Source organism: Oncorhynchus mykiss, chromosome 15 (genome assembly GCF_013265735.2).
Source record: "Oncorhynchus mykiss isolate Arlee chromosome 15, USDA_OmykA_1.1, whole genome shotgun sequence".
NCBI lineage: Eukaryota > Metazoa > Chordata > Actinopteri > Salmoniformes > Salmonidae > Oncorhynchus > Oncorhynchus mykiss.
Genome location: NC_048579.1, coordinates 28,544,485 through 28,565,835, shown reverse-complemented (window position 1 = coordinate 28,565,835; position 21,351 = coordinate 28,544,485). Strand labels below are relative to the sequence as shown.

Sequence of the window (21,351 nt, the reverse complement as noted above, 5' to 3'; positions counted from 1 at the left end):
CAGGTTGGTTTTAAGTTTGACGGGGGCGATTTGATTTTAGTCATTTGATTGAGGTATTGAAATGAACCACGCACATTGACCTCACTTGGCATACCGCCTATCTATGTCACGCTGACAAATATTAGCATTCATTCATTGTCCCACAATTACGTGATTGAACTAAACATGCATATGCACTTTATGACTCCGGCCATCTCATTGACGGGAAAGGAAAAGTACTACATTATTACATTCGGAGAGGATGGGGGCGATGACGTAGATAGTATCCCCTAACGTGACTAGTGAAAAAGGCATGCCATTCGATTCAAGAATAAAAAAGCCGAGGGAAGCAAGTCTTCAGAACAAAAAGTTTCCTCTGTGAAGACAAATGTTTGGCCTCTTTCTCCCGGGGTTGTGTGCATACAGAGATCCGAGAATCGCGTTTTATGTGTGACCGCACGGAGGGTTGGACAAATTGAAGGAGCAACAGGAGGCGGCAGAGACGCTTTCCAGAAGAATCAAGGGGAGAGAGAGAGGGAAGGCGAGAAAGGGAGAGAGAGAGAGACTATCTCACTCTCCCAGTCGTAGTTGCAACCGGATCGCATACAGCGTCTATTTCGACACTGCAATAGGTACGTGATGCTTTCCGAACTTTTACGCACACAAATCGAGAATACAGCAACAGGCTTGGGTACTTTAGAATGTTTGGAGGTAATGTTTAACACTTTAGAATGTTTGGGTCAACACATTTTAGGTACTTTGAGGCACTGTTGAATAGATGGGGAGTTTTTGATCATTTTTGTAAGCTTATTACATTATTCTCCCAAATTTAAGAATAACCTGTCCATTCTTATAATATGCATTCATTTCGTTTTTCCTCAGTCTGACTGTGGAAATGTTAGATAGCCTTCGCACATGTAACGTTGTGATATTTCTTTTCCACAGCAGGACAATGTCTAGTAAAGCGACTTTAGCCTTACTCATCTATGGAATCATAATGCACTACAGTGTCTACTGCTCACCTCTCGGGCTTAACTATCCTAACCTTAGGTAAGGTACCTGTTCACCCCTCCTTCAACTGAGCATCTCTGCATGTAAAGGATTTGTAAACTGAACATTGGCAAACGCATTGTTTCTGCTGCTGAGCGCCGAGGGACGAGCACAGCAGTTTGTTTATCAGTTATACCTGCAACCACATAGGTATATAGACCTATGCCATTTAATGCTACACACATTTTTTTTTCGTTCAATCAATGTGTGTATAATTTTTATTTCGTTTATAGCTAAATTAATACGCAATATTTTTGACATTTTCAGAGCATCTTATTAATTTGGGTATAAAATGAATGCCATAGCCTACATTGGAAGATACTGGTAAATGTGTTTTATTTTCAGTGTCAATATGCCGCAATGTTTTGTTATGAGGGGCTTTAGAGCACTTGGAATCATATCACTGGAACAGGGCATATTAGCAGCTATTGGTAGATCAAGCGTCTGATACAGAACTGTAGCTCTGCGTGCAGACGCGTCCCATGGGAATGACAGAGAGGCGTAATTTTCTGAGGAATGAGGCAAACGAAGGAGCCACTAATTCACAGAATAACAAAATCGATTTTTTGTGATTCTCTTAACTAAGAAGTCATAACCTGCATCATTTTATTTTAGAACGACAACTCTACATTTTCTTTTTGAGATCAGGTCATGGTGTTATTTCATTCACAATGGCAAATATTTTAAATTAAACGTTTTTCTCTTCCTATTTCCGATGGGGTGGGGTTTGGTTGCCTTTTAAGGGCTATAGCCCATGTTTCGACTAAATATGTTCTGTAAAGTGATGTAGCCAAAATTAGGATTGGCCGATAGCAATTACAATTATTTAGAATTTAAGCAGATACGTGTTGGCTATTGTATCAAACATGTATATATAAAATATAGGCTACAATCTAAAAAATACATTACTCATTTATTTCAGTGTTTATTTTCAGAATTGGTTTAGTCATGATAATGCACGATCAAAAAGCATATAATATTCAAATGCATTTCCGATTTCAGACTTGAAAATGAGGTTTATGACGAGGATGGGAATTCGTTACCGGCCTTGGCTTTTGACAGTGATCAAATTGCTATAAGAAGTCCCCCGTCTGTGGCTGACGATTTGTACACTTTATACTACCCACCGGAGAAAAGGTGACTATCATTATATCACTATTCTCAACCTATTGTTTAATGTTGTTGACGTTCTTGCTAGACATTTCATTATTTGGGCTCGTATTTCTGTTCTTCTATGTTATATGTTGTGTGTTAGTAAATGTACTGTACTGTCAATAATCACATTTTGTTGTAGAACCTTTTTTTTTGTGTGTGTGTGGGGGGGGGGGGGGGGGGGGGGGGGGTGATGGCTCGGTGGTACTGGTACCCTGGTATTCCAACGAAACTGATCGGAAAGCTTTTGTAGTATAATGTAGTAGAAAGTATTCTATTTACTGAGCAAAATTAAACATAACGAAACACCTTTAATCTGAACTGGCCATTTCCAAAGTCATAAAAGTAACTATTCACTATTTAAGCTCACATTTTTGGAAAACAGCTCATATGACGAGTTGGATTTGGCATAGGCTACATTAATGTTGCCACTTAACGCTGGGTGTGTGTTGAGTGTGGTCATTTATTGTTTGGCGTTTTATCATCCCAGAACGGAAAGGCATGCAGACGGAATGTTTAATAAAGCCTACAGGAAAGCGCTGGGTCAGTTATCAGCAAGAAAATATCTTCATTCTCTGATGGCAAAGCGTGTAGGGTAAGGACATCTTCTTGGTTGTCGTCTCTTATTTTGTGATCTAAGTTATTTTTTGGTGTTCGTTTTTCTTTTAACTCTGATATTCATTCTGTTTCGTTTAATTTTCCCTTGTGTCTATGTGTGTGGTCTTCCCACCTGAATTTGACGCCTTGACGCGCAGAGTAGGTTGACTTGATAAAATCTTCAAGAGTGCAAATCCGGGTGCGGCATTAGATCGAATCGGTGAATCTCAGTGCTGATATTGTCTCTTTAAGGAGCAAAGCACATGATACACGTGGCTGAATACATTTACTTTTCATTATGAATAATTAATGTGGTGGATTAGTCCCAAGGGTTGAAGATAAATATAGGCTTCAATTATTCCCTACAATATCCTCAACCAGCCAGCCTAACCATGATGATATCGAAATAAAAATATATTTCGGAGGGTTGATTTAAAAGCGTAAGTTTAAATCAGAACTGTGCAGCGCATCCTATGGGCTACAGTCCTCCGAGGCAGGGTATACGTCTCCTAACAGAGAGAACTCTTCTACTCTTCCCCTTTCTAGTGGAGGGAGCACCATGGAAGACGACACAGAGCCTCTGTCAAAGCGACATTCGGATGGGATCTTCACAGATAGCTACAGCCGCTACCGAAAGCAAATGGCAGTCAAGAAATACCTGGCGGCAGTCCTTGGGAAAAGGTATAGACAGAGATATAGAAACAAAGGACGCCGGCTAGCGTATTTGTAGCGTTGCTAACCCAAACTACCATGTGTGTACAGCCCAGATCAAGTCATTTTGAGATAACTGAACAATCAATCAGTGGATCGCTCTTGTGTTCTTTAAACATGTATTTATGTATGAAGTAAAGCCATTAAAATGAATATTTTGATAATAATATTGTTTTTCTTTTGTACTTTAGCACTTGAGAACGCACAGATCTACTTTATGGACCAATCTTTTTGTTCAACCTAAATATAGCCTATATTTATTTATTTTTTAGACCTACTTATAAAATAAGATTAAATTATGAGCAAATGATCAATATGCTCTTTACCCTGTCTTTTAAACATTTAAATATATGAATGTGAGGAAAATAAATCGTTTAAAAGACAATTCATGTATTGAATGTACATTTTTGGCAACTGAAATTAAGAGATTAGTGTCTTTATTTGCAACAGCCCTGAAGACTTAGGTTTTCACCATATTCTACAAGACATAGACTTTGATGCCCTCCCGGATGGGGATGAGTTTGAGGCTATTTTGGGAGACTGGCTGAAACAGTTCTCTCCCGAATTTCCGGTGAGTTCCAGGCTCTTTCCCGAGGCCTTGTCTTGAGGGATGTCTCCTGTCTCTCCCTCTTTTTCTCACCGTAACCTAAACCTGTGATCTTACACTCCAAATACTTGATACAACCCAATCGCCTCCTTTCCTCAATTGTGCTCCTGTCTCTCTAGAGATACTGTATCTACTATATTCACACCTATATAATGCATGTCAAGCATGCATGTACAGAATATGTAAGAACGTGAATATAGATGCATAGATATGTTATACACATATACCGTGTGTCGATATACTGTACATATTTTTTAAAATTCCCCATAAATATCCTATCATAGGCTGTAGGATAACAATGTGATGTCAAACAGTATTATAAAGAAATTAATGATTTAAGACCAAAACAGACATGACCCAACTGGCTTTAGAAGCCTTACATATGGTGGTAATCCAGCCACTAAAGTGAAATACTTGTTAGAATGACCCTTTGACCCCTATATGACCCCGATATATAAGATGAGGACCAGAGTGCTTTTGAGCTTTTTCTTTTCTTCCGGTTGTTCTTCTTCAGTGTTAACGAAAATAAGCTTACACTTTTGAACTTTGTGCAAAGTATCTATCTTGTGTTCCTCTCTAGTGCTATCCATGTGTTTGAAAAGATCTTGAAAACCTGGAATGCTGTTAAAGGTTTTCCATATGTCTCTTCTCGCCACATAAGAAGTATCATGAACATAGAATAACCTAGAATGTTAGCAGACTCAAAAGAAAGAAAGAAAAAAATTCAGACCGTTTCGACTAACATGATACTTTTTATATGGCTTCATTTAATTTCACAAATGTTGTTATTTTTCATGAGGAACATAGCAGAGGTAATCTGAAGACGTATGTGTTGCACCTTCCTGGTTGCTCTACTGTGCTTCCCCTCTATTGTCATGTGAACCAATGTAAAGCTAGACTGCATGATTAAAGTAATTGCACTAGCCACAAAATCTGTGCAAACTATTGCAATTGGCTGGTTTTGTTTGCTCACTGATTGACGTATCTACATATCTGTGTTTCTGGATGTTGTTTTGTTTTTGTTCTTCCCCAACATTACTGCACAACGTGTGTGATTGAACGTCTGACCCCTGTCCTCTGTCGAGGAAACTCGGATGAATGTACTGCAGAGGAGAAGCTCTTAGAAAGAGTCTTGTCATGTTGTCCTTTTAGTCTCTTCTCAATGGGACTTGAGGCAAGATTTTGTTACATTCCAAATGTAATATATGCCAAAAACAATTCTTGAATGACCGTTGTTTTGAATGACCTATCCTGGTAGCCCAAGCGCAGCACAGTAAAACTTCTACCTAATCAACAGTTAGATAAAGCCTTAAACATAATGAACCGTGCCTGTACTATTGTGAACACCACCAATCCCAAACTAGCTCCTCAGTTTACTTGCCTCTTTGCAGTTGATGTAAATGATCACAAGAAGAGTAGCAGAGAACCTGTTGAGTGCTAGATAGACCTAAGTATGAGAGGAGTGGGAAGAAGAGAGAGGAAGGAGGATAGTTGGTGCGAGAGAGGAGAACAAAGAGAAAGAGGGACACAGAGAAAGAGGGAGAGTCCATGACCAATCAATTTGAGAGAGCAAAACAGTGGTCTTTGGCTTTAAAAGGGAGTTACCAGGCAAAGGTTTCCACACTTCATTAGAAGAACCTAGCCTCTCTTCTCACTTGTACCCATCAGTGACATATAGACAATGGTTACTCAGACAGAACAAGCCACACTTCTTCTAACTAGAAGCATGATTGGGTTAGCGACTTCTGTAATAGCCATCCCGGGTTTTGGCAGCATAAAAAAAATTGCTAATAAGATCATGAAAAATGTTGCTTCTGAATCCCCACAGTATACTTCCCCTTCCTGGTCCCAACACCTCATTAGCCCACTTGTCTAAAAAGCAAGGAGATCTAACTCCAATAATGCAACAGGCAGATTCTACAGACACTGTAGGTTAGGTTTGAGCTTTGTAACACTGAGCAGTAGGACAAAGTTCTTCGATCTGTGCCTGTGTGTATGAAATCAATCTTTCTTTAATTCTGCATTCCCCTCCAGGCTTTGTGACGCAGGATGCAGCTTGCGGCTGTGGTGCCTTGCTCCGACTTTAAAATCGCCACGAATCACAGATGGCTATTTAGTAGCCCTACAATGCTGCACATCATCAGCTTACATTTCACCCTTTGGTTGTTGTTTTTGTGTTGCGCAGACATTTGATTGGATCTTTAGTGCCATTCGGTGTAGTCTCCGAGCACTCTTGCTCGCGATCATTTCTTTTGGGGTTTTTTTTTCATTTTTTTTTAGAGCACATAGACTTAGATAATTGTGATAGATAGTTGCAAACATCATGATTGCCCTCTCTCCATAATGTGTATCATTTTGAAAGCGCCAACAGCCTTACTAAACGTGAAGATTAAACTTAAAACATATATTTATTGTGTAGAAAATTGATATTAGAGAGTACTATTGTAATGAAGAAGAAAAAATGGCGAACCCGCAAGGGTCAAGTCTATAAATGTTTAAAAAAAAGGTGTTGTAAGATTTGTATGAATAAATTTTTGTAAACAACACAATTTGTCTAATCTTTGAAACACATAACACTAGAAGTAGTTTTCCTGAGCACATACGAGAGAATGCTAGTACAGATAACTCTGCAGTACCATTTCTATTGTTGATTGTTAATTGTATCACAGAATTAAATAGGGGTCTAAATAATTCTCTTAAACAATAAACAAACAAAAACAACAACAAATGGATATAGAAGGAACTAAGTGTCCAGAACTACATTCTTCTAAAAGCACCAGTGTTAAACATGTCCATGTTCTGCTGCCAGAAGTATAAAACAATTTCCCTTTCTGAGTGTGGATGCCTTACTAAACAAATAAACAAATTACTGTGAATAGTACATCTACAATAAGATACCACTACCCATAGGAATCATGGGTATGAGGATGAAAAAGCCAGACTGCTGCCTCTGCTCTGGTTTCCGAGAATCAGAGAACACTAAATTGCTGTTTGGTGTGAATTCTGTGAAACCCTGACACTTCATTTGCCCGTGTGTCCATACCCCCATATCCCCAGACTCCCTTGGGATGGCACCAGACATGGGAGGGATCACCCGACCAGTACCACCCACCGCTGTCCTGCTATACCCAGCATCCGACTACGACGTCACGGACGAAGATCTCGGACCATGGTGGCATCTCTAAAAAGCCTATAGTATATACCATACCTCCCATTCTCAATAACACATTCTTTACTCTCGTAGCAAAGGAAAAGGAACATTGCCACTACCTCCCTCTTCAACCAAGGTGCACAAATTGAGGAGCAAACTGAAGTAAAAGAGAACATTTTGCATCCTTACAAACATAGCAAAACACCAAGTTAACTCAACATGCTAAACAGTCAACCAAAAAGTTATATCCAATACACACATGAAAATGTATGCAAACACATGGCATACTACATAGCCAATCCAACAAGTGTCTGTAGCTACTGAGGTGTCTCGAAGCTGGAAACTCCATCCAAAGCAGTCAATATTACCGTACACAACACTAATCAATAACGTCATGTTGCTCCATATCTTAGTGTGAGGTTATGGATGAATCAGACACACACTATATATATAAAAAAAGTATGTGGACACCCTTTAAAATGAGTGGAATTGACTATTTCAGCCACACCAGTCGCTGACAAGTATGTAAAATCGAGCACAGATGATTCTGTGTTTCCAACTTTGTGGCAACAGATTGGGGAAGGCCCTTTCCTGTTTCAGCATGACAATGCCCCTGTGCACAAAGCGAGGTCCATACAGAAATAGTTTGCAGAGATCGGTGTGGAGGAACTAAACTGGTCTGCACAGAGCCCTGACCTGAACACCTTTGGGATGAATTGGAACGCCAACTGGGAGCCAGGCCTAATTGCCTAACATCAGTGCCCGACGTAACTAATGCTGTTGTGGCTGAATGGAAGCAAGTCCCCGCAGCAATGTTCCAACATCTAGTGGAAAGCCTTCATAGTAGAGCGGAGGCTGTTATAGCAGCAAAGGGAGGACCAACTCTGTATTAATGCCCATGATTTTGAAAAAAGTATGTCCACATACTTTTGGTCATGTAGAATATTTACTTAACTGTAAATATGTATTTTAGACACGACTCACTTCACACACAAGTTAAAGCTAGAATCGTTAGGGCTCTCATGACTGAAATTTAAAGGCAGTGTTCCCGCCTTAGCGGAGACTGCATTCACGGTAAACGCTGTAGATGTCGGCTCAATAGGTCATTACCTTTAAACAGCAATAAAGATTGAATTGAGCCCTTTGATTTTACATCAAGTTTTGGACTTTTAAATTTGTAATGTAATTTTGATTCTTGAAGAATATAACTTATAAATGCCTCATGAGCTCAGCTGAACTGCCGTACCCCATCAGAACCCAAAATATAAGCTTGTTTGACTACAATGTTTGTAAACGTTGTGAGTGTAAACAAACATGCTATAGCCTTTAAACACTTACAACTATACATGTTATTTCATTGATGGCAGCCATAGCTCTGTCTATGAATCTAAGAGTGGTTACATTTCTTCAGCCCCATCCCTTAGCTTCTTATCAAAACAGGGGCAGGGAGATGCTTTGTTATTGTTTAAATTAAGGATTATAGCTTTATACCCAGGCAGGCAGGCTCTTAACAGGCTGCTTGTGGGTTGCAGCTTTGTCAAGGGTCCAGTCCCACAATAGCTACAAGAACACCCAGTGCCTCAGTCCCCATAGTAACAAAGCAGAAGACAACAGAAGACAGACCTTCACGTCCATCTTAGAAGTGAAAATGAGCACCACATGATTTGCGTGGAATGAACACGATATGTATGAAAAGAGTTGTCACAGGAATCAAGTGCTGTAAAAAAAGCACGTAATATGCTGTTTGGACTTATTTTGGTTGATTGCCTTTTTTAGTTTTGTTGCCACACCTGTGTTCTGGGTGAGTTTCGTCTATATGTTTGACTTAGTGCTCAGTGGAGTGGCATTACAATGCCTGAGTGTGTTCCACTGAGGTGGTGATGCTAATCAGAGTTGGGTCCTGTGTCAGGCCACTGTCTCTGTGCCCTCTGGGGCACCCTGGGTCTGCCCCAGAAGGGGGTGGAGGTGTGAGGTGGTGCCCCTGCTGGGTCGTGCCTCTCAGAGGTACCTGGAATGCCACCAGGAACCCCCCCAGCTGGACGGCAGCGGAACTTTTTAATGCCTGTCGCGCCGGATTGGAGCTAATGACCTCAAACTGAGCCCCCCACATTTTATGTGGCCACCGCAGGGACGGCCAGGGACCTTTCACAGACATCACAGACTCTGCTTACGACCAACCAACCCAGCCCTGCTCCACCTGCCATTTCTCCCCCACAAGGGTTCAATTAAAATGTCATCAGAAGTCGATGGGAGATTGAGGAGTCGCGGTTACAGACCGTCTGCAGGGCAAACTGTACAGTAAGGATGTCAGGTTGAGGTTGTCGCCAAAGCCTCATAAAGCCTGGTGTGTCTTCCCCCTTTCACCCTACGTGCATAATAACCCCCTCCCTCCCAGCCCCGGACCTCAGTGGAGCGCGGAGATAGGATGATCAATGGGAGTGATCTGATTCCTCTAGCCCGGTGCCAGACCCCCTCTTAACCCTGCTAACCCAATCAGCCTGTGTTGCCAGGCAACGGGCCACAGTAGGATGCACTAGGGATGCGGTGGAGATGGGCGGGGCAGTGGTGGCCTTCATAGACATCTGAAGATCCTACTAGATATATTTCACTCAAATGGCTTTTGTCGGTGGACTCGGCGCTGGCCGCGCTGTGTTTTACCAGCTCTGATGGCAGCAGGGAGGGGCTATTGATGAATGGGTTCTCAGAGGCAGAGAGAGGTAGTGCCAGATCCTAACAACACACACACGCACACACACACACACACACACACACACGCACACACACACACACCCAGACACACCCAGACACACCCAGACACACCACAGAGCCTCAGTGTCATGTCCTAGTAGCACAATCACACAAAGACACACACAGCTTCACACAACTACAGTATGCAGACAACCACAGCCATACACTGCTTCATAAAATGAGACAAAAGCATCAAACCACACACAAACAAAGGCTCAGACAGGCATAAGATACAGAGATACAGTTACCTTTCTATACCGCCAGCCTGATGTACAGCCGAAGTGTTTCATATCCTTGTAGTTTACTGAAAAATCCATGAGAATAAGGATGTGTAGATCAAACTTTTATTATGGCATGGAGTTTGAGAATGTATTTATTGTTGTTCTCATTTGTCTTTTTTATTTTACCTGGTGGAGCGTACAGTAACATGGTTAAATGGTTCAACAGTGACAGGCATATCACTCTTTTATTCCTAGCCTCCATGTCTCTCCCTCCCCCCCCACTGTGTTTCTCTCTCCCCCGTCTCTTTGCCTAGCTACCGCTCCCTCTCGCTTGCCCTTTCATATTTAATATTCCTGCTTTCAGCTCTGTAATAGATATATCTAACTGACTCACTTATTGATCTCCAATCAATGTCTGGGTGTGGCCAGAAAACCTGCCTCCAATTACTGAATCCTGTCACAGATTGAGATAGAAAGCTGAAAAGAGATAGAGATAGAAAGATACAAAGAGATAGGGATAGAAAGATACAAAGAGATAGAGACAGAAAGATACAAAGAGATAGCGATAGAAAGATACAAAGAGATAGGGACAGAAAGATACAAAGAGATAGCGACAGAAAGATACAAAGAGATAGGGATAGAAAGATACAAAGAGATTGAGATAGAAAGATACAAAGAGATAGAGATACCACAGCCAGAGCTAGAGAGCGAGATGAGAGAGAGTGAGATGGGGGTTGAGATCAACAAAGGTCTTTCCTCGCTCTCTACTGCTGTGTTGTTACAGTATTGTTGTCATCATGCACTCTGCCTAGCCCCTCTACCCCACCCGCCCCGCCCCCTGCTCCACACATCTCCGCCCCACCCGAGGAACCCCATGGCCATGTGGAGGCCGGCTGAGTGACAGCTTTCTGGAGGGGAATCCACATGCCACAGCCCTTTCATCAGCACCTCCCTCTGGGTGCTGCCAGTCTGACTGCTCAACAATGCAGCATGGATGGAAACGTGTTTGGGGAACGTAGAGCTGTGTTTGGCTTACATGAGGTGTTTGTGTTTGCGATGTGTGAGGAGTGGGGGTTGTGTGTGTGAGTAGGGCGTTTTCTTGTATGTGTGTGTGTGTGTGTGGGGGGGGGGGGGGGGACATCAGCAATAAGCAAAAATGGACTTAGTCATCAAGCTAGGTAAGATATCATTGTTAATGTTTGAGTGATTGATTGATTAACTACCAAACTAGAACAAAGGTAATTAAATAATGACTATTGTGTCACATCTTAACCTCTTAATAAAAGCAAAGTACAAAGATATAACTTTTGATGGTTTTTATAAAGACTTTCTCTATATAAAACATCACCCAATTCAGAGAATATTTCAAGTTTTTGCCATTTACCCAGAAAGTAATCTGTGGGGCCAGGAGAGACAGACAATCATTAATCAGAATTTCTTCAAAAACCACTGCCAATTTGAGCGAACTGTGGCCAAAATAATCCCAAAACAATGTGAGTGATGGGAGAAAGCTCCCCATGTTCAAACATTGTGGCCAAATAACCTCTAAGTAACTTCAAACCACATTTTTGAGTTGATTTGGTCATGCAATTTTGAACATGGTGAGCTTGTCTATTGTTTTTCGGTAACGTTAGCTTAAAGTTAAACAATATATCATTTCATACGGTGAGCCTATGTGCTCACCGTAGTCAGTTAAGAACAAATTCTTATTTTCAATGACAGCCTAGGAACAGTGGGTTAACTGCCTGTTCAGGGGCAGAACAACAGATTTGTACCTTGTCAGCTCGGGGACATGAACTTGCAACCTTCCGGTTACTAGTCCAACACTCTAACCACTAGGCTACCCTGCCGCCCCATAATCCTTTATCTGAACGAGGAGTTCTTGGCTTATTCATGTGATTTAGGCTGCATTTTGTGACGACCTTGGTCTTTCGGGCTTGACAAGAACCTTTATTAGGGCTCTGGTCTACTTTTTAGCGATGGTGAAAGCCAGAGGCAGACATGGCCGACGTTTACAATGCTCAAGTCCAATGCATTCTTCTGAATACTTCGTTTTTTTTCTGTATTACATTAAATCAAATCAAATCAAATCAAATCACTACTGCCCTATTACCAAATGCTTGTTTTAAGATAGCGATAACATGGACCATAGCACCATTTTATTGTCTATTATAGGACACTTGGGGGTATCTGAAACAACTGTATAAAAAATAATTTAATTAAACTTTTGGATCTGCCTTATAAATAACACAAAGATAAGTCAAATCAGGTTAATGCCAATTCTCAGTCTGAATGAAATGTGCTTTGAAGTGGTTACAACACATCAGACAGGTATTTGGAAGTTCAGAAAGCAGATGGAAGATCACCAGGATAATAGTGTATTTCAGTCATTCTGATCGGTTTAGTCACAGTCGTTTCTACTGAGTCCTGTGCGACTTGTGAACAGTTGTAAACAGAAGACACATATGTGTTCCTGAGAGCCTTAGCGTTCAGGGATGGGGTCTTATTTGGCTAATAGCCCAAATCGTTCAAACGCTAGAGCTAAGTTCCTAGCAAGAAAACAAATTCAACATGCCTCTCTGGATTTAGAAACCACTGGGGGGGATGCAATTTCAGAATGTGTGTGGGGGGGGGATGACTCCCCGTCCCCGTCCCTAGTGAAAGATGTGCCCCTGCAAGTATGCTTCTGTGCGTGCTTCCTTGCATGTCTGTGTTCTTGGGTGCTGATTGGCTGCTGCGATCTCAGTCATTTCCAGAGACACAGTTGGCCTTGTTAGTAGTCTTGAGTGAGGAGAAGTGGGTGAGATATCTTGCCAGGGGTCTGCGTGGTGAAGCTTGAGGTGAAGGAGAGGTTTTGGTAAATGTATTATTTTCAAAAAGGTCTCTGTAAAAGAAAGGGTTCAATACGGAGCCGTGCCACTTGAAGTATTGAAACATCACTTTTACATTCATATCTCTGTCTGTCTCTCTCCAACTGCCTTGACTCAATATTTATATTTTTCTCGAGATATCCTGCCTTGTCTTGTCTCTCCATCAATCAGCCAACATCTGACTTTACCACCTAACCCTGAAATTAGAGCAGTGGGTCATCATGTCTCTACTGGGTCCACGGTCAGATCATTATATTACATATTAATATCTTATTATAATATTGTCATTATATCTCTGATTCTCTCTCTCTCTCTCTCTCTGTCAATTACATGTACATTTTAGTCATTTAGTAGAGGCTGTTGTCCTGAGCGACTTACAATAGTGAGTGCATATTTTTTTTTTATAGAGAGAGCAGTGATATGACCCAATTAACATTATCCTCGCTGGTTCGTCATGGCAGTCAGGGTTCATAGGTTAGGGGTAAGGGAACAGGTTCCTGGATTGGGACTGAACCGTGTACTCATTACCCAGCTGTCAGCTGCCCCCACATGTCACCTCCTCGCATCATTAGAGACCATGTCCTCTCCAACAAGTCTCACAGACACGCACGTACACACATAACCAAGCGCACAAAAAAAACATGCACACACGAATGCTTGCACACGCACGCACGCACGCACACACGCACACACACCAACAAAAACATTTGCCACCAAGAAGCAATGGAGAGAAGCCCTTCACCTCCACAAGTAGACATTTTGGTCAGTGTGTTCATAGAAACACACATATATCAAGTCATCCACAGAGTTGTTTGTGTGGGCAACATTCCCAGTCCTGAGCATAACAGCACATGGTCCATGCCACAGATATCTGAGGTAGCAATTTACTGGTGTGCAAAAGTTGGGGGGAAAATAAGCGGATAAAGGAGAGAAGGCATACCGGAAATCACTTTATTTTATAAGCCATACAGTTGTGCTGAGGGAAGCTTACTTTTTAAATAAGAGCTCTGCGTGACTTTATTCAATCAAGAAAAAGAAGCCGTTTCTAGTCTAGTCGTTCGTCATCTCTTCCCTCACATCAATCCACAATGTGTTGGAGTTGACTGATGCGGACCCCAGTGAATAAAGCAGCCACTAGTTACAGATGCAATTGATGTGGGTTCACCTGTCTTTGCTCGGTTCTGAACAGAAGTACAGATCAGGTGTAAATAACAAGGCAGCTCGCTCAAGATTGAATTCGAAAATTTGGCATCTGTCCATGTACTAAGGACATCGGAAAATGCCTTCAAAACCATCCATTAGGGGCAACAGTGAACACTATTACCGTCAAGTAGGCTTGGGTTTTTCTAGAGTGTTGTGGACGGGGTAGTATAAGGGCATAATCCAATGTCTCCGGATCAGAAGGTTAACCCTATCCCAAGATCATCAGATTGCGTGTACAATCCCAGTGGTAGACATTCATTTTAAATGCTTTTGTTTTAACCCTATCCCAAACCTTAACCTTTAACTTAACCATTCGGGAATAATCCAATCACTCCGGATCCGAAGGTATCCAAAACCTTAACCCTTAAATGAAACATCTTGGAGAAACAGAACTATGCAGAGCAGTAGGAGTCAACCCAAGGTGTCAAAAACACTTTTAAATATGACGTTTAAAGACACGTGGCTAAATGTCAGCATCTGAAGTCAAATTGGTAAAACTGTGAGATCTTGTTGGTAAAGAAATCATGGACGAATTTAGTTCTCAATCTCAGGGCAAAATCCAGCCATCTCATTATTTATGAACTAACGTCAGAGAGTGATGTGAGTGAGCAATTCCTTTCCCGGTGAGATACTTCTCTATCCCCACAGCGATTCTTCCTAAACTCTGTAATTTCTCATTTCAGAAGTACACCTTTATCCTGAGAAATGGTCCTTTCCTTGGGCTGTCAATTAAGAGAACCAAGCCTTTTTCCCCTCAAGGTTTCCTTTATACCTGATGTAAAGTAATATACTCCTCTGTAGTATGTACAATATATTCTAGACAGCCCCTATTCAATCCAAAACTACAGGTACACTCAACCTCTTGATTGTACTGGGAGATGGTAGCTGTGTGAGTCACCTTGGTTATGCAGAAATTGCCCTGGTTTGTCTGTCTGTCTGCTGTCTATCTGTCCGTTTGTCTGTCTCTCAGCTACTGGTACAGAATAAGTCCATGGAAACTGTGCTTTCAGAAAGTATTCACAGCCCCGGACTTGTTCCACATTTTGCTGTGTTACAGCCTGAATTTAAAATGGATTACATCGGATATTCTCTGGCACTGGCCTACACACACAATACCCCATAATGTCAAAGTGGAATTTAGAAATGTTTACAAATTAATTACAAATGGAAAGCTGAAATGTCTTGAGTAAATTAGTATTCAACCCGTTTGTTATGGCGAGCCTAAATAAGTTCAGTAGTAAAGATGTGCTTAACATGTCACATAATAAGTTGCATGGACTCACTCTGTGTGCAATAACATTGCTTAACATTCTTTTTGAGTGACCACCTCATCTCTATGCCCCTCACATAAAATGATCTGTAAGGTCCCTCAGTTGAGCAGTACATTTCAAACACAGATTCAACCACAAAGACCAGGGAGGTTTTCCAATGCCTCGCAAAGAAGGGCACCTATTGGTAGATGGTTTAAAAAAGAAAAAAAAATAGACATTGAACATCCCTGTAATGGACGTCGTTGGTGGAAGAAGGTGAGTACCAATGTGCAGCGTGGTACGTGTTCATCTTTTTAATAAAATAAACTGAACACTGAATAACAAAACAACAGAGAAACAACCGGAACAGTTCTGTCTGGTGTAGACACACAAAGACTGAAAACAACCACCCACCAAACACAATCGAAAACAGGCTACCTAAATATGGTTCTCAATCAGGGACAACGATTGACTGCTGCCTCTGATTGAGAACCATACCAGGCCGAACATAGAAATAGAAAATCATAGAAAAATTCACATAGACAACCCACCCAACTCACCCACCCTACTAAAACAAAAGACAAAACAAAGGAACTAAGGTCAGAACGTGACAATCCCTTCGAGTATGGTGAAGTATATAACTATACTTTGGATGGTGTATCAATACACCCAGTCACTACAAAGATACAGGTGTCCTTCCTAACTCCGTTTCCGAAGAGGAAGGAAACCCGCTCAGGGATTTCAACATGAGGCCAATGGTGACTTTAAAACAGTTATAGAGTTCAATGGCTGTGATAGGAGAAAACTGAGGATGGATCAACAACATTGTAGTTACTCCACAATACTAACCTACATGAAAAAGTGAAAAGAACTCAGCTTGTACATAACACAAATATTCAAAAACATGCATCCTGTTTGCAATTAGGAACTAAAGTAAAACTGAAATAACAAATGGCAAAGAAATTAACTTTGTCCTGAATATAAAGCATTATGTTTTGAGCAAATCCAACAGAACACATCAGTGAGTACCACTCTTCATATTTTCAAGCATGGAGGTGGCTGTATCATGTTATGTGTATGCTTGTCATCAGCAAGGACTAGGGAGTTTTTGAGGATGATAATAAATGAAATAAAGCTAAGCACAGGCACAATCCTACAGGAAAACCTGGTTCAGTCTGCTTTCCAACAGACACTGGGACAAAAATTCACCTTTCAGCAGGAAAATTACCTAAAACACAAGGGTAAATATACACTGGAGTTGCTTACCAAGATGACTTAGAAAGTTCCTGAGTGGCCTAGTTACAGTTTTAACTTAAAAGGGGTTGAAAATCTATGGCAAGACTTGAAAATGGCTGTAGCAATGATCAACAACCAACTTGCTTGAAGAATTTTCAAAAGAATAATGTGAAAATATGATGGGTGAGAATTTTTACAATATTTAATCCATTTTGAATTCAGGTTGTAAAACAAAAAAAATGTGGAATAAGTCAAGGGGTATGAATACTTTCTGAAGGCACTCTATTTTAGACACTCCCACTGTGAGCACAGAGAGATTTGAGTTGAGGTGCCTCTCTACCCAAGAGAGCGCACTGTGAATTAAACCACTCGTCTCTCTGGGGAGGGGAGAGTAGCCACAGCAATGGGGGCTATCACCGAGGCGATGACCCCCGGCGACTGTGAGACCTTTTCATCCGGTGTCAGTCATCCCGGGATGCGTTCTAAATTAACCCTGGTCCAAAGTAGAGCACTATAAAGGTTATAGGGTGCCATTTGGGACACAGGCTGGTTTTATTTTTGTATTTATTTAACCTTGATTTAACTAGGCAAGTCAGCTAATTAACAACGACGTCCTTCCCCAGACGACGCCGGGCCAATTGTGCGCCGCCCTATGGGGCTCCCAATCACGGCAAGTTGTGATACAGCCTGGAATCGAACCAGGGTCTGTGTTGTGGCCTTTAGCACTGAGCTGCAGTGCCTTAGACCGCTGCGCCACTTGGGAGAAAGAGCAGACTCACCTTCAGTTTATCTCTTTTCACACTCTTCCCTCACTCTGAGAGACATAAAGAACGGGAGAAGCTCTTTCATCTGTAGGTGGCTATTCCCAGGGCTTCTTTTTTTTCTCACCCTTTCTCGATCTCTCCAGTCTACTGTTCCTTGCAGAACACATTACCTCACTCTTCAAAAAAGAGAAGGGAGCCATCACAAGCATAGAACCACTGCATAACAAGAGTTGAGGAGACATTATGATCGCTGCGAACACAAGGCAGGGTAAGAATCTACTTCCTTATTTGTTTTGGACTGACGTCACAGGGAACTCTTGGGTAAGAGATTGCCTCTGAAAAAAGAGAGATAATGTGTCACAAATGGCACCATTTTACATATACACAACATGTCAAAAGTTTGGACACACCTACTCATTCAAGGGTTTTTCTTTATTTTGAATATTTTCTACATTGTAGAATAATAGTGAAAACATCACAACTATGAAATAACTCATATGGAATCATGTGGTAATCAAAAAAGTGTTAAACAAATTTTATATTTGAGATTCTCCAAAGTAGCCACCCTTTGCCTTGATGACAGCTTTGCACACTCTTGGCATTCTCTCAACCATATTCATGAGGTAATCACCTGGAATGCATTTCAATTAACATATGTGCCTTTATTATAAGTTAATTTGGGGTATTTCTTTCCTTCTTAACCTCTCTGCGCACGGAACCCGGTAGCGGGCAGAAATTCCACAACATAGGTGATCGCTACATAAATAGTCATATTAAACATTCATGAAAATACAAGTGTCTCACATGTATCGAAAGCCTAGAATCTTGCTAATCCAACTGCGTTGTCAGATTTAAAAAAGGATTTACTGCGAAAGAATAGAGCCCCATAAAAAACAACCAGCACAGGCGTAACAAAATCACTGCATTAAAATAAATTGTTTCCCTTTGACGATCTTCGTCTGTTTGCAATCCCAAGGCTCATTATTACACAATGAATGATCTTTTTCCTTGATAAAATCAGTTTTATAGCCTAACACGAAACATTTTGTGAACCGCTTGTGTCGTGAATTCCGTCTCATTCCATTTTCGACGACACATGCGAGGTAAATACCCACACAAAACGTGACTTTTCCAATTGTCACGATCGTCCTCCTCTTCATCTGAAGAGGAGAGGCAAAAAGGATCAGAGGACCAATATGCGGCGTGGTAAGTGTCCATGGTAGATCTTTAATAAAGAAAGACTGAACACTATACAAAAGAGTAACAAAAACAATAAACCAAATTCGACCGTGAAGCTACAAAATGAGACCTGTGCTGACACAAGCCACTAACATAGACAATCACCCACAAACAAACAGTGCAACCCAGGCTACCTAAGTATGATTCTCAATCAAAGACAACTAATGACACCTGCCTCTGATTGAGAACCATACTAGGCCGAAACATAGAAATGCCCCAAAACATAGAAAAACAAACATAGACTGCCCACCCAACTCACGCCCTGACCATACTAAATAAATACAAAACAAAGGAAATAGGTCAGAACGTGACACCAATCATGTTTGGTTTCATTGCAATCAACTGGTTTGTTTTATAACACAACCAAACCTGATGGGCCATTTTGTGGGATGTATTGACTGAAAGAAACCGATTTGAAGACAACAAGTAATGATATCACTGTGCACCAATGATATGACCACTGTTTCGTTGATTGACTGTATTTTAACCCAATGACCACTGATCGTCTTGAAATCTAGCTGGGTAGATAGCCAATGAGCTGAGGTAAACGGCAATATGCAATGGTTATGTGTTGGAAGACCAACCCATGTAATAAACTCCGGTGTAAAGAGAGTCATTCGCTATTGAAGTTTCATACCGGAAGGAGCAACGCATATTACGCGTTTGTTGTTGTTTTGGTAAACTCTCAGATTCAGCTGTTTATATATCAATCAGTATGGCGACTAAGTCAGAGAAAGCTAAATCTAAGTCTAGATATACAGATGTACACACAATTTTAGAATACATTGATTGGGAAAGTGAGACAGAGATTGTTGTAGGACAATTCATTTAGCAATTCCCAAGTGGGGGAATATTTTTTGAACGGAGAGGACATTGTTTTGGACTGGTAAGTTCTTCTCATGCTAATGCCCTTGTTTGAAATTAATAATATAAAATATTATTTGTGATCTTTTAAAATTTTTAGAAGCAATTTATGAAAATGTAATGTAATGAAATGTGAGATGCGTGTGTCTGCCGCCCCACCACAACCCACATGAAATAGCCTATTTGAGGCTGTTGAGGGAGGGCAGGCCCACAACAATGGCTAAAGTTAAATGGAGACAGTAGATACAGCTGGTCTGTTGTAATATAATAAAGACAGTAGATCTAGCTGGTCTGTCATAATATAATAGAGACAGTAAATCTAGCTGAAATGTCACAATATAAAAGAGACAGTAGATCTAGCAGGTCTATAATAATATATTCAACCTTATGTTCCCTGTACTCTATATACGTATATATCCGTTTATTATACCTGTTGATACAGGGCTCATATGTGAAACTATTCAAACTGAACATTTTCTTTCACAGTGACACTGACTCCGAATGGGAGTCCCCAGTGCCAAGGTGTCAATCCCCCACTGAAGCTGGTTCATCCAGCTCCTGCCACAAGTGGTGTTCATCTGCCCAAATGTATTTCTACAGGCTGTGGATGTGCCTCAGGGCCAAAAGGACACAGCATGGAGGCGTCGCTGTGTTCTTTGCTAAATTAAGTCCCCCATCACCTGCGCCACATGCTTGGTGACCCTCTGCTTTACAGCAGAAAGAGACTGCTATGACACCTGGCATCAGCAGCACAATATTGTGTAGAGCTTTGGCAAAGTGGGTGGGGTTATATCCTTCCTGTTTGGCCCTGTCCGGGGGTCGAATCGGATGGGGCCACAGTGTCTCCTGACCCTCCTGTCTCAGCCTCCAGTATTTATGCTGCAGTAGTTTATGTGTCGGGGGGCTAGGGTCAGTTTGTTATATCTGGAGTACTTCTTCTGTCTTATCCGGTGTCCTGTGTGAATTTAAGTATGCTCTCTCTAATTCTCTCATTCTCTCTCTCGGAGGACCTGAGCCCTAGGAGCATGCGTCAGGACTACCTGGCATGATGACTCCTTGCTGTCTCCAGTCCACCTGGCCTTGTTGCTTTTCCAGTTTCAACTGTTCTGCCTGCGGCTATGGAACCCTAAACTGTTCATATTTACTCTTGAGGTGCTGTCCTGTTGCATCCTCTACAACTACTGTGATTATTATTATTTGAACCTGCTGGTCATCTATGAACGTTTGAAAATCTCGGCCATGTTCTGTTATAATCTCCACCCCGCATAGCCAGAAGAGGACTGGCCACCCCTCATAGCCTGGTTCCTCTCTAGGTTTCTTCCTAGGTTTTGGCCTTTCTAGGGAGTTTTTCCTAGCCACCGTGCTTCTACATCTGCATTGCTTGCTGTTTGGGGTTTTAGGCTGGGTTTCTGTACAGCACTTTGAGATATTAGCTGATGTACGAAGGGCTATATAAATACATTTGATTTAATAGAGGACTGAGGGTCTTACAAATATTGAAAGTGTGTAAATAGTTACCCATGTTATTTTGTAAATGTATATATTTTTTTCTTCATATTTTTTTCTTCATTTTTTGGGGGGGTGTGTTAGAATACCATTTTGGCATTTTGTATTTAGTTATTTGTTTCAAAATGTATACCTTCACCAATTTGGCCACTTGGGTACATTTGGGATACTTGTGTGGGACACCTGGGTGACTTCATGATAAA

The 21,351-nt window shown here is 41.3% G+C and overlaps 1 protein-coding gene across 6 annotated transcripts; it reads left to right on the top strand.

The window, feature by feature from the left end:
* The first annotated feature begins 294 nt into the window (after nucleotides 1-294).
* Nucleotides 295-6,642, top strand: adcyap1a (adenylate cyclase activating polypeptide 1a). 6 transcript variants are annotated; one of them, XM_021562969.2, is made up of 7 exons: nucleotides 297-611; nucleotides 925-1,029; nucleotides 2,032-2,166; nucleotides 2,672-2,776; nucleotides 3,325-3,459; nucleotides 3,940-4,060; nucleotides 6,131-6,642. In XM_021562969.2, exons 2-7 carry the CDS (start codon nucleotides 932-934, stop codon nucleotides 6,137-6,139), a joined length of 603 nt encoding a protein of 200 aa, XP_021418644.1. In that variant the 5' UTR covers nucleotides 297-611; nucleotides 925-931; the 3' UTR covers nucleotides 6,140-6,642. The 6 variants fall into 6 exon arrangements, with proteins under 6 accessions (XP_021418643.1, XP_021418642.1, XP_021418644.1 ...); XM_021562968.2 differs by having other exon boundaries at nucleotides 295-611; nucleotides 928-1,029; nucleotides 3,940-6,642; XM_021562967.2 differs by having other exon boundaries at nucleotides 295-690; nucleotides 3,940-6,642.
* Nucleotides 6,643-21,351: the final 14,709 nt, after the last annotated feature.